Genomic DNA, 12,627 nt, shown 5'->3' with positions numbered 1-12,627 from the left:
GAAAAGATTCCATTTCATTCTTACAGAATTCCGTCTCATATGTCCCAATGAGACCAACTTCGACAAGCTGAAGTCTGAAGTGTCCACTTTCTTCCTCAACCTGCAGATTTCCCCAGCACTGTTGTCAACAGGGCTCTCAACTGGGTTTGACCCATCTCCGGCATTTCTGCTTTCACTCCCTCTCTTCCTTCCTGTAACAACGATAGGGTTCCCCTTGTCCTTACCCACTATCCCACATCCAGAAGATCATCAGCTGCCATTTCTGCCACCTCCAGTGAGATGCTACCACTGGATGCATATTCCCCTCGCCTCCCTTGTCCACGTTCCGCAGGGACTGTTCCCTCTGTGATACCATAATCCAGTCTTCCTTCACTCCCAACACCCCCTATCACCCTCCACACAGCTCCATGGGACTTTCCCATGGAACCGCTGAAGGTGCCTGTTTACTTCCTCCCTCCTCAGTATCTAGGGCCCAAACATACCTTCCAGGTGAAGTAGCACTTTACTTGCACTTCTGACAATCTAGTCCACTGCATTCGCTGCTCACAATATGGTCTCCTCTACATTGGAGAAAGTAAGCATAGACTGGGTGACTGCCTCGCAGAACATCTACATTCTTTCTGCAAAGAAAATTCTTGAGCTTTCAGTTGCCTGCCACTTTAACACACCACTCTGTTCCCTGGCAACACCTCTGTCTCAGGCTTGCTGCAGTGCTCCAGCAAAGCTCAGTGCTAGCTGGAAGAATAACTCCTCATTTTCTGCTTGGGGACCCTACCATCCTCTAGACTCAATATCAAGTTCAATAATTTTAGGACCTGAACTCCCCCATGTCCTCGCCCCCTACCACACACCAGGCTTTGCTGTCACATATCATTGTTATCACATCTTCCTGATGAAGGGCTTTTGCCCAAAACTTTGATTCTCCTGCTCCTGAAATGCTGCCTGACCTGCTGTGTTTTTCCGGCACCACACTCTCAACTCTAATCTCTAGCATTTGCAGTCCTCATTTTCCCCTTTATTATCACATGGTCTGCCATTACACGCTACCTATTATTAGTCACTAACAGTCTCCACTTAACAACTATTCACCCTCCCAGCCAAATCGCTACTGACTCATTTGTCTGTCCAACTGTTCATTTGTTTCTTTGGGTTCCATCTCTACCTATCGTTTACTCCTTACCCCTCCCCCATCCTATCTTCTGTATATAAACCAATATTTTCCTAGCTACCATCAGTTCTGAAGAAGGGTCACCGGACCCGAAACATTAACTTTGATTTCTCTTCACAGATGCTGCCAGACCTGCTGAGCTTTTCCAGCAACTTCTGTTTTTGTTTCCGATTTACAGCATCTCTAATTCTTTCGGTTTTTGTTTAACATTCTGATAAATCTCTTCTGCAGCCTCTCCTATAATGTAGACTCCAGAACTGCACACAATGCTCTAGTTATGGCCAAACTGACATGTTATACTGTTACAAGATAACCTCCCTATTCCTTACCTCTGTGTCTTGGCTAATAAAAGCAAGCATCTCATATGCCTTGTTAAACACTTTATCTACCTGTTCTGCTCCCTTAAGGGAGCAGTGGACATGTATTACAATGTCACTCTGATGCTCAGTGCTTCCCAGGGTCCTGCCGTTCATCATGTATTCCCTTGCCTTGTTTGTCCTGCCCAAGTGCATCACCTCTTACTTATCTAGATTGAATTCCATTTGCCACTGATCAGCCTTACTGACTAATCCATCTCTATCCTCTTGTAATCTAGGATTATCCTCCTCACAATTTACCATCCCATCAATATTTGTATCAGCCCCAAATCTATTGATCAACTCTCCCTTAGTTAAATCTAAATCATTTATATCAACCACAAACAGCAAAGGACACACCACTGATCTCTGCAGAACCCCACGAGACACAGCTTCTCATCACAAAAACACTCCTCAGCCATCACTCTCTGCCTTCTCCCCTCATCTTCACACTTGGTGACTTCTTTGAAAAATTCAAATCAAGTTGTTCAGACATGACATTCTCTTAGCAAAACCATGCTGACTGTTCTTCATTAATTCTGTCCCTCAGAATTGCTTCCAATAGTTTCCCCACCACTGAGGTTAGACTGATTGGCCTATAGTTTCTGGTTTATCTCTTGCTTTCTTCTTAAATAACAGTACTACACTGTCTATCTTCCAGTAAACTGGCACCTCTGTGGGCAGAAAGGAATTGAAAATTATTGCCTATTTCCTCCTTTGCCTCATTCAACAGCCTGGTGTACCATTCATCCAGTCCTGGAGATTTATCTGCTTTTAAGCTTGCCATAACATTTAGAACCTCCACTCTGTCTATGCTAATTTCTTTATTTTTTTCTCCCTGATTTCTATATGCACATTGTCCTCACCAGTGAACACTAACACAAAGTATTCATTTCAAATCATACTTACAGCCTCTGGCTCCACGCACAATTATCATTGTGGTCCTTTCATTGTTACCCTTTTAGTGTTCATGTCCTTGTAAAGTAACTTGGAATTTTCCTTTATTTTACTTGCCATTATTCTGCCCTTTTTTGCTCTCCTAATTTTCCCCTTGCACATTCTGTACTCCTGTAGGGCACCTGCTGTTTTGAGCTGTCAATATCGGCATTAAGCCTTGCTTTTTCTCTTCATCCAATACTGTATATCCCTTGATATCCAGGATTTGTTGCTCCACCTTTTATCCTTATTAAAACATATTGGCCCTGTACTGTCGCCCTTCCTGAGTGCTCCATTGCTTGGACACAGATTTACCAAAAAAGTATCTGCTCCCAGTCCACTTTGGCCAAATCAAACTTGATTTTATTAAAATTGGCCTTGCCCTAGTTTAGAACTCTGATTTCGGGCCCATTCTTGTCTTTTCCGTAACAATCTTGAATCTATTAATGTTATGATCATTGTTTGCAAAATCCCTCCCCAGTAATAGTTCAAAAAATTGCCCGGATTCATTACCTAAAATTGACTCTTTGCGTGCTTCCCCCCTTCACCTCTAGTTAATTTGAAGAATTTGAAATCCCCTATTTAAGTATCCGAATACTTTTACACTTTCAGAGATTTGTCTATACACCTGCTATTCTATCTCTCTCAGACTCTTAGGGGGCCTATAGCATTGTCATTTTTCTTTCGGATTTTATGTTCTACTCATATGGCTTCTTTTGAAGAGCCTTCTAAAATGTCAAAAAGGTTAGTCTAAAAGGAAAAGGAAGCATATGTAAGGTTTAGGCAACTGAAATCAGACAAGGCTCTTGAGGAATATAAATAAAACATGAAAGAAGTTAGATAAGGAGTTAGAGGGCTAAAAGAGGCCATGAAATCTGAAGGCATTTTATACGCATATTAGAAGCCAGAAGATGGCTAGGGGCAGGGTAGATCCACTCAAAAACAAAGGAGGGAATTTATGCAAAAAGCGAGGGAAAGTGGGTGAGGTCTTTAATGAATACTTTTCATATATATCTTCACCAAGGAGAAGGATGTTGATGATGGTAAGATGGGGAATGTTGATATTCTAGGGCATTTTGAATTTAAAAAGGAGGTGTTTGGTGTTGTGAAAAACATTAAAGTAAATAGGTCCAAGGGCCTGATGTGATCTGAGGATACTTAAGGAGGCAAAGGAGGAGATTACCTGGGCCTTGGCGGACAGCTTAGTTTCCTCTTTTGCCATAGGCAAGGTATCAGAAGACTGGGGAATAACCAATATTGTTCTTTTGTTCAAGAAGGGCAACAGGAATAATACAGGAAATTATAGGTTAGTGATACTTCCATCACTGATCGGGAATCACTGATGGAAGGATCACTGGCTTATCCTAAGGGACAAGATTTACTTGCATTTGGAAAGAAAAATGCATTTACTCTGCAAGGATCAGTACTGGGACCTCTTTGTAATATATGTAAATAATTTGGATGAAAATGTAGGTAGTTTGATTAGTAAGTTTGCAGATGACATGATAATTGGTGGAACTATAGATCGTGAGGAAAGTTGTTAAAAGATACAGCAGGATATAGATCAGTTAGAAAGTTGGGTGGCAAAATGGTGGATGGGTTTATTCTGGACAAATGTGAGGTGATGCATTTTGGGAGGTCAAATGCAAGAGGGAAGTATACAGTAAATGGTAGGATCCTTAGGAGCATTGATACACATAGGGATCTTCGGGGTGCAAATCCATAGCTCCCTGAAAATGGTAGCACATGCGGATAAGATGGTAAAGAAGCCGTATGTGCACTTACCTTCATTGGTCAAGACCTTGAGGATAAAATTTGGCAAGTCATGTTGCAGCAGTATTAGAGTGGATTAACTGTACAGAGATTGGACAAAGTTGGGGTTGTTTTGTTTAAAGCATAAGAGGCTGAGAAATGACTTTATAGAAGCATATAAAAATAAGATTCATGGATAGGGTGGATAGATGGAGTCTTTTTCCTAAGATGCAAATGTCAGATATTAGGGGGTAAAAGGCAGAAGGGAGAAATTTGAAAGGAGATGTGTGAGGTAAGTCTTTTACTGTGCTTTATTATTCTATGTTCTATGCAAAATATACACTGGATTTTCTTTCAGTATTGTTGGATAATTCAGTATAGGTATGTTACTTTTAATGTCGCAATTTTAGGATTAAAATAGCGTTTGGCTGATCTATATTTTTAAACATTTCTGTATTACACACGTTAATTTTTAAAGTCTGGCACTCTTAGGACTGAGACTGTATTGGATTTCAGATTTCTGGGACACCTGGGTATGTGGGATTAAGAGTTGTTTGAGTTAAATTAGTATGTTGATGTAAATAATTGTTGTAGCCACTATCTAGAGTGACATGTCATCAAGAAATATGCCACATTGAATTGGCGCGGTATTTGGTCAATAAGTCCAGATTTAATTTGACCGGAACGGAGTATGTTCAAAACTGTGCATCTTTTGGATAGTCAGATTTTGGGCAATGAACCTATACTCCAAGTAAGGGGGGAAAATATTGTATTGCCTCAACTGTAATTGTGTTATTTATTAGGATTAATTTAAATTGCAGGCTGTGCTGGCCTTAGCTGCTTCCTGGACATCACGGCAGGTTGGAGAACGCACATTAACAGGCATAGTGATAGACAGTGGAGATGGAGTAACCCATTGTATTCCAGTGGTGAGTATAACATGTGAGTGTAACTAATTATCATATCTACTGCATGAGAAGAAACATTTGGTTTAGTTAGATCTTCAAACTGAATGTGATGTATGCTGCAATTAGTAATTAATACAACTAACAACCTTCCTGAACAAGATTTATCAGCAAGCATCTTTTGTATGAAGGACTAGTGAACACTGGAAATCACTGAGAAGCCCCTTGTGGCATTTGTTGAATGGCAGGCATTGAAGTGCGGTGGCTTGTGTGATCCTTTCTCAGCCAACCTCCACCATGGTGCCTCAATACAAATCTTTTCTGCATTTGTGGAGGGACATGCACAATGCTGCATGTATACTGAGGGAGTATCATTTCTGGCACTATTCACTTAAACTCAGTAAATAAGGCTAATGCTTACCTTTTTGGAGGTTTAACTTCACTAAAATAAAACAAACAGTAGTGAAAATCTTCAAAGACCAAATTTTGGTTTTAAAATCCAATGACAATGCAGCAAATTGTGGGCAGATCCATGTCCTTTAGCGGCATGGCAAGAAAGTAGAGAAAATACAGCAGAAATTATAAAATTGGAATCTTGATGTTGAGAAAAAAAATTCTGATGATTTTCCCTTTAGGGTTTAAACAGCAAGATCAAAACCTTGCTGATGAGCAGTGGTTACTTTATTCCCCTGAATCTACATCTAATTATTAGCCCAATTTATCTCATTTCAGGTGTTCAGGACTCATTTTGGAGTCATACCTGGCACATAGGAAGATGGTTGTGGTTGTTGAAGGTCAGTCAACTCAACTCCAGGACATCTCTGCAGGAGTTCCTCAGGATAGTGAGCTAGACCCAACCATCTTCAGCTGCTTCATCAATGACTTTCCCTGCATCACAAGGTCAGAAGTAGGGATTTTTGTTGGTGATTGCACAATGTTCAGCACCATTGAAGCAGTCAATGTCCAAATGGAGCCTGGCCTGGACAATATTTGGCTAGAGCTGTAAAGTGGCAATTAACATTTGTACAGGATTGACCATCTCCAATAAACGATTATGTAACACTGCTCCTTGACATTCAATGACGTTTTCCACCTGCCTGATGAATGCAGCTCCCACAACACTGAATAAGCTTGACATCTTCCAGGACAGAGCAGCCTGCTCGATTGGCACAACATCCACTCTCTCCTTCACCAACACTCAAAAGCGGCAGTGTGTATTATCTACAAGATGTGGAGGTGCCAGTGTTGGACTGGGGTGGACAAAGTTAAAAATCACACAGCATGACGTTATAGTCAAACTGGTTTATTTGGAAGTACTAGCTTTCGGAGCACTGCTCCTTCATCAGGTAGAATCGTAAGACACATAATTAATAGCAAATTTATGTCTTTTGCTATAAATTCTGCATCTTATGATACTGCGCTACAGCTATGTGATGAAGGAGCTGCACTCCGAAAGCTAGTACTCCCAAAGAAACCTCTTGGGCTATAACCTGGTGTTGTGTGATTTTTAATTTTATCTACAAGATGCACCACAGAAATTCACCAAAGATCCTTAGATAGCACCTTCCAAACCCACAACCACTTCCATCTAGAAGGACAAGAATAGATACAGGAATACTGTCAGAAGACTGGAGGATAGCAAATGTTGTCCCCTTGTTCACTGGTCTATAACCCTGGTAATTATAGACCAGTGAGCCTTACTTTAACTGTGAGTAAAGTGCTGGAAAAGGTTATAAGCAATAGGACTTATAATCATCTAGAGAGGAATAAGTTGATTAGGGATAGTCAACATGGTTTTGTGAAGGGTAGGTTGTGCCTCATAAACCTTATTGAGTTCTTTGAGATGGTGACCAAACACGTGGATGAGGATAAAGTGGTTGATGTGGTGTATATGGATTTCAGTTAGGCATTTGATAAGGTTCCCCATGATAGGCTACTGCACAAAATATGGAGGCATGGGATTGAGGGTGATTTAGCGGTTTGGATCAGAAATTGGCTAGCTGAAAGAAGACAGAGGGTGGTGGTTGATGGGAAATGTTCATCCTGGAGTTCAGTTACTAGTGGTATACTGCAAAGATCTATTTCAGGGCCACTGCTGTTTGTCATTTTTATAAATGACCTAGATGAGGATAAGTTAGTAAGTTTGCGGATGACACTAAGGTCATTGGAGTCGTGGATAGTGCTGAAGGATGTTGTAGGTTACAAAGGGACATAGATAAGCTGCAGAGCTGGGCTGAGAGGTGGCAAATGGAGTTTAATGCAGAGAAGTTTGAGATGAGTTACTTTGGAAGGTGCAACAGGAATAAAGAGTGTTGAGCAAATGGTAAGATTCTTGGTAATGTAGATGACCAGAGAGATTTCGGTGTCCATGTACATAGATCCCTGAAAGTTGCCGCCCAGGTTGATAGGGTTGTTCAGAAGGCACACGGTGTATTAGCTTTTATTGGTAGAGGGTTTGAATTTCGGAGCCACAAGCTACTGCTGCAGCTATACAAAACTCTGGTGCGGCTGGACTTGGAGTATTGCGTACAGTTCACTGCATTATAGGAAGGACGTGGCAGCTTTGGAAAGGGTTCAGAGGAGATTTACTAGGATATTGCATGGTATGGAGGGAAGGTCTTATGAGGAAAGGCTGAGGGACTTGAGGGTGTTTCATTAGAGAGAAGAAGGTTAAGAGGTGACTTAATTGAGACAGTAGATAATCAGAGGGTTAGATAGGGTGGACAGTGAGAGCCCTTTTTCTTGGATGATGATGGCTAGCATGAGGGGACATAGCTTTAAATTGAGGGGTGATTGATATAGGACAGATGTCAGAGGTAGTTTCTTTACTCAGAGTAGTAGGGGTGTGGAATGCATTGCCTGAAACAATAGTAGGCTCGCCAACTTTCAGGGCACTTGAATGATCATTTGATAGACATATAGATGAAAATGGATTAGTGTAGGCAAGATGGGCTTTAGATTGGTTCTACATGTTGAAGCAACATTGAGGGGTGAAGGGCCTGTACTGAGCTGTAATATTCTATGTTCTATGTTCTATGTCCTATGTTCTATGATCTGTAAGACTGGCAAATACATGGGATACCACTACCTGCAAGTTCACCTGTGAGCTTTTTGCCATCCTGACTTTGAAATATATCACCATTACTTCTATGCTCCTGGGTCAAAATCCTGAAATCTCCTCTTGATCAGCATTGTGATTTTAGCGCATCGGGATAGTTAGCATATTTTCATAGTTTGGAATAGTGAACAGTCAAGGGTATAGACATGTTGCTGTATGGCACTATGTTACATCTTTGCCACACATACAGCATATGCTGGCAGCTTACTCAACCATCACACTGCATATACTTCAGCCACGCAGCCTTGTGTGAAAGTCAAACGGACCTAAACTTTTGTGGATTGAAGGACGAATATGGTCAGTCAGGTGCGACAGCCAGAGTCAGAAAAGCTTGTCCAATTCTAGTTCTGGGGTTTGGCTACAGTCAGCCATGTAGGACAGGTGCAACCAATTAGGGATTACAGGTACATAATTTGACATGCTCTTGAGACATCAGTCCTAGAGATGGATAACTTTTGCTTTTAATGACATAAAGGGAGGGGGGCTGCATATGACAGTGGATGGAAGGGCAGCTAATGCTGATATAGTAGGAGGAGAAGTAAGAAGGAGTGAATGAGTAGGAAGTGTGGAGGCTTTGAGATTGAGATCATGAGATCGATGAGGACAATTGAATTGACACCATACGCACTATAATGGGAGTTGTAGTCTATGAGCCTTTTTGAGATGAGTGCAGCGACAGAGTTAGAGTTGATGTTGGCCCTTTGAGTGTGAGTCAGCTATGAGAAGATGTGGCACTTGCCATTGCAGATTGCAGTATTGTGCATTGAGTTTCATGTGCGATATTGCATTAACCTCGGACCACAATCACACTCCAGATGGTGCATGGCCTTAATTTGCCTGTTAGCAGGATGAAGCACTGCCCTTCTTTCAACCAACCCAATCGCAAGCACGACTAGGTCACTGTCAACAAAACCAAGAAGCTAATCTTTTCTGGACCATTCACTAGAGAAGTGAGGATCAGAAATACAGTGTGAAGAGCGGTTCCTTATGTAAGTTTGCTTTCTGAGCTGGAAGGTTCATTTTTTAGATGTCTCATCACCATACTAGATAACATCATCAGTGAGATTCCCGAAACCTAAACACATAAATAGAAAGTGGGTCACTAACACTAGTGCTTCACCAGAGGCTCACCAATGATGACAAAATGTTGGAAAATGAACCTTCCAGCTAAGCAAGCAAACTTACATCCACAACCTCAACCTGAGCTACAAATCTTCTCAAAGCTCACCAGAAGTTCCTGACTTGCAGCTTCTAAAGTGATGTGCAGCTAGGATTAAATATAGCATTAGTGGTATGAACATGACAGTCCTGGCAGCGGCTGTCACTTCCACCTTTGCTACTTCATTATTCCATGAGACAAGTGCTGAAGAGTTGCATGATTAATGAGAAAACAAGCGGAAGATTCATTAGATTAGAATTCCTACAGTTTGGAAATGAGCCATTTGGCCTAATAAGTCCACAACGACCATCTGAAGAGTACCCACCAAGACCCATTCCCCTACCCTATACTTACCTCTGACTAATGCACCTAGCACTATGGGCAATTTAGCATGGCCAATTCACCTGGCTTGCACATCTTTGGATTGTGGGAGGAAACCAGAGCACCCAGAGGATCCCACACAGACACGGGGAGAATGTGCAAACTCCACAGACAGTCACCCAAGGCAGGAATCGAACCCAGGACCTTGGCACTGTGAGGCAGCTGTGCTAGCCACTGTGCTACCCATTGCATGAGGAATGTTGCCATAAGCCAAAGTGTACAGGACACCATCAATCTTGCTCAGCAAAAAGTTACCAAAGAATGGAAACATTTACCTTTCTGTAATTTTTGATAGTATGAGGTTGTAATGAGAGTGCTCAAAATGGAGATTACTTGATAACTAACATTAATTGAGGTCAAAATGCCTCCACTGGTTGGTGGGCTGGCTACTAGAGATAAGATTGACTGAAAAAAAGAAAAGATTACAAAAATAACTTTACAAAAAAATTTGCTCATGGGAAGTGTGCCTCACTGGCTGGGTCAGCATCATTTCCTCATTTCTAATGGTCTTTGAGAAAGTGATGGTAGTGTTAGTGCACTCCCTTCTTGAATCACAGCAGTCCATGATGGGGTAGATATACTCATACTGTTGTTAGAGGGGCATTCCAGGATTTTTATCCAGTGACACTGAAACATAGGGTTGAATCTTACTTTTATTGGCTAGTTGTCAGTTTCGTTGAGTTTTTCACTGCAAGACCTCGTGTCATCTCTCACCACATCTTACCAAATATATCTCATGAACTACTGACTCCAACTCTATGGTGCTCATCTGATTCTAGCCTTGTCCTACTACTTACCTATTTTGGAGCAACTTGGTAGTCATTGGATATCAGCCGCAAGACAAGCATCTCTAATGCCCCTTGATTTTTAAAAGGCTCTGTGTACTCAGTTGAGCACTGGCACTCCAAAGTTGTCCTGTTAGGTGATAGACAGTCTTTCTGAAAATGTTTGAGAAGATAAAAGCGGTGCTATGATTCAACCTGGATAAATGCGAAGTGATGCATTTTGGAAGGTCAAACTTGAATGCTGAATATAGGATTAAAGACAGGATTCTTGGCAGTGTGGAGGAACAGAGGGATCTTGGTGTTCAAGTGCATTGATCCCTCAAAGTTGCCACTCCAAGTGGATAGGGTTGTTAAGAAAGCATATGATGTTTTGGCTTTCATTAACAGGGGGATCGAGTTTAAGAGCCGCGAGATTTTGCTACAGTTCTACAAGTCCCTGGTGAGACCACACTTGGAATATTGTGTCCAGTTCTGGTTGCTCTACTAAAGGAAAGATACAGAGGCTTTGGAGAGGGTGCAAAGAAGGTTTACGAGGATGTTGCCTGGACTGGAAGACTTGCCTTATGAAGAGAGGTTGATTAAACTCGGACTTTTCTCTCTGGAAAGAAGGAGGAAGAGAGGTGGCCTGATTGAAGTATACAAGGTAATGAGTGGCATGGATAGAGTCAATAGCCAGAGACTTTTCCCCAGGGAAGGATTGACTGCCACGAGGGGTCATAGCTTTAAGATATTAGGAGGAAGGTATAGAGGGGATGTCAGAGGTAGGTTCTTTACACAGAGAGTTGTGAATGCATGGAATATGTTGCTAGCGGTCGTGGTGAAAGCAGAGTCATTGGGGACATTTAAGCGGCTGCTGGATATGCACAAGGACAGCAGTTAATTGAGGGTTGCGTAGGTTAGGTTTTTTTTTATTTTAGATTAGGATTAATTCTCGGCACAACATCGTGGGCTGTTCTGTGCTGTACTTCTCTATGTTCTATGTTCTACGTTCTACTATGAGGAGAGAATCTGTCCCTCATATAAGACCCAGACTGTTTATGTGGGGATACTGAGACAACCATGTCCTGCCAATTGAGTAAGTACCATTTTTCAATCCAAGACAACTGTCACATTAACCTCCCTGTCAGTCTCAGTCATTGGACACTACTTTCAGCTGTTGGCCGCAAAATGTCTCTCTCGTGTTTTGCAGGGCCCTTGGGTTCTCAGTGGAAGATGAGCTGCTCTGCACCTCCTTGATCTCTGGGGAAAGAGTTCTGAGGATTCAGAAGAAGCATCAGCAAAGCTGTCTTCTTTATAACCCAGAACAAATACTGATGCCTTGATGGGAATGTTAGCATTAGAAAGTTTGGAAGTACATGCTTGCGAACCCCTCATTTCCTTCTCAGGCTATTCCAGAGTGGCTGGGCCCTCCACCTCTGCCCTCTCTGCCTCCCTTTGACCATTGGAAGTTCAATGTCAAGTTTGCTTGCAGAGGGTGGTCGGACAGGAAACTGCATTTTAATAAAGTGACATGTGTAATTAATGAGATTGTTAACAAGCAATATTCCCACTGAATAGGCAACCTATTGCTGCTGAGTGAGAATCTCACCTCCACACCCAGAGCTTAATTAAAAGATATAGTAAGGTTAACATTAAAACATTGAGATAGGCCTCCCTGAACTTCTTGCATCATTCCACCACATTTCTCACCATAGCCCACATGGTTCAGGCCTTCATAATATTCGCCACATTTACAAGTCAGGATTATATGTGGCCGGGAAGGAAATTATGGCAGTGATATTCTCATATATTTGTTGCTCTGTCTTTGTCCCATTTATAAGGAATAAGCGATGGGACGGGAATTCCCAAACAGAAGCAATATTATTAACCAAATCCTTAACTGTTTGAAAAAGATTGAAAAAAATAACTGAACAATTTAAAAACAAGAGTAAAGGGTGTTTAGCTCTTCCATCAAACTGGATCATGCATAATGTCATTTGACAAAAAGATTAACCTGTCTATAGAATAGGATTGCCACTTGCCAGCCCATAATAGTTGAAGAGTGTGGTGCTGGAAAAGCACAGCCAG

The 12,627-nt window shown here is 41.7% G+C and overlaps 1 protein-coding gene and 1 long non-coding RNA gene across 8 annotated transcripts in view; one reads left to right on the top strand and one right to left on the bottom strand.

Moving 5' to 3' along the window:
- LOC148150012 (uncharacterized) overlaps nt 1-12,627 on the bottom strand; it is a 141,663-nt gene that overhangs the window by 26,286 nt on the left and 102,750 nt on the right. The gene's annotated exons all lie outside the window — the stretch shown is intronic.
- Nucleotides 1-12,627, top strand: part of LOC122550120 (actin-related protein 3B) — a 182,743-nt gene that overhangs the window by 101,891 nt on the left and 68,225 nt on the right. For all 6 annotated transcript variants that reach the window (XR_006311742.2, XM_043690732.2, XM_043690731.2 and 3 more), the window contains one exon: nt 5,034-5,141. Coding sequence is in view for 5 of the 6 variants with exons in the window: in XM_043690732.2 (XP_043546667.1) it covers nt 5,034-5,141 (108 nt within the window). In the remaining variant the exon portion in view is untranslated. The remainder of the gene's footprint in view (nt 1-5,033; nt 5,142-12,627) is intronic.

The sequence above is a fragment of the Chiloscyllium plagiosum genome, unplaced genomic scaffold (assembly GCF_037043375.1).
Source record: "Chiloscyllium plagiosum isolate Xiang-an unplaced genomic scaffold, Cpla_swu_hap1 HiC_scaffold_5, whole genome shotgun sequence".
Taxonomy (NCBI): Eukaryota; Metazoa; Chordata; class Chondrichthyes; order Orectolobiformes; family Hemiscylliidae; genus Chiloscyllium; species Chiloscyllium plagiosum.
The sequence above is the reverse complement of the archived record's forward strand: the minus strand, read 5'-3'. Positions and strand labels throughout refer to the sequence as shown.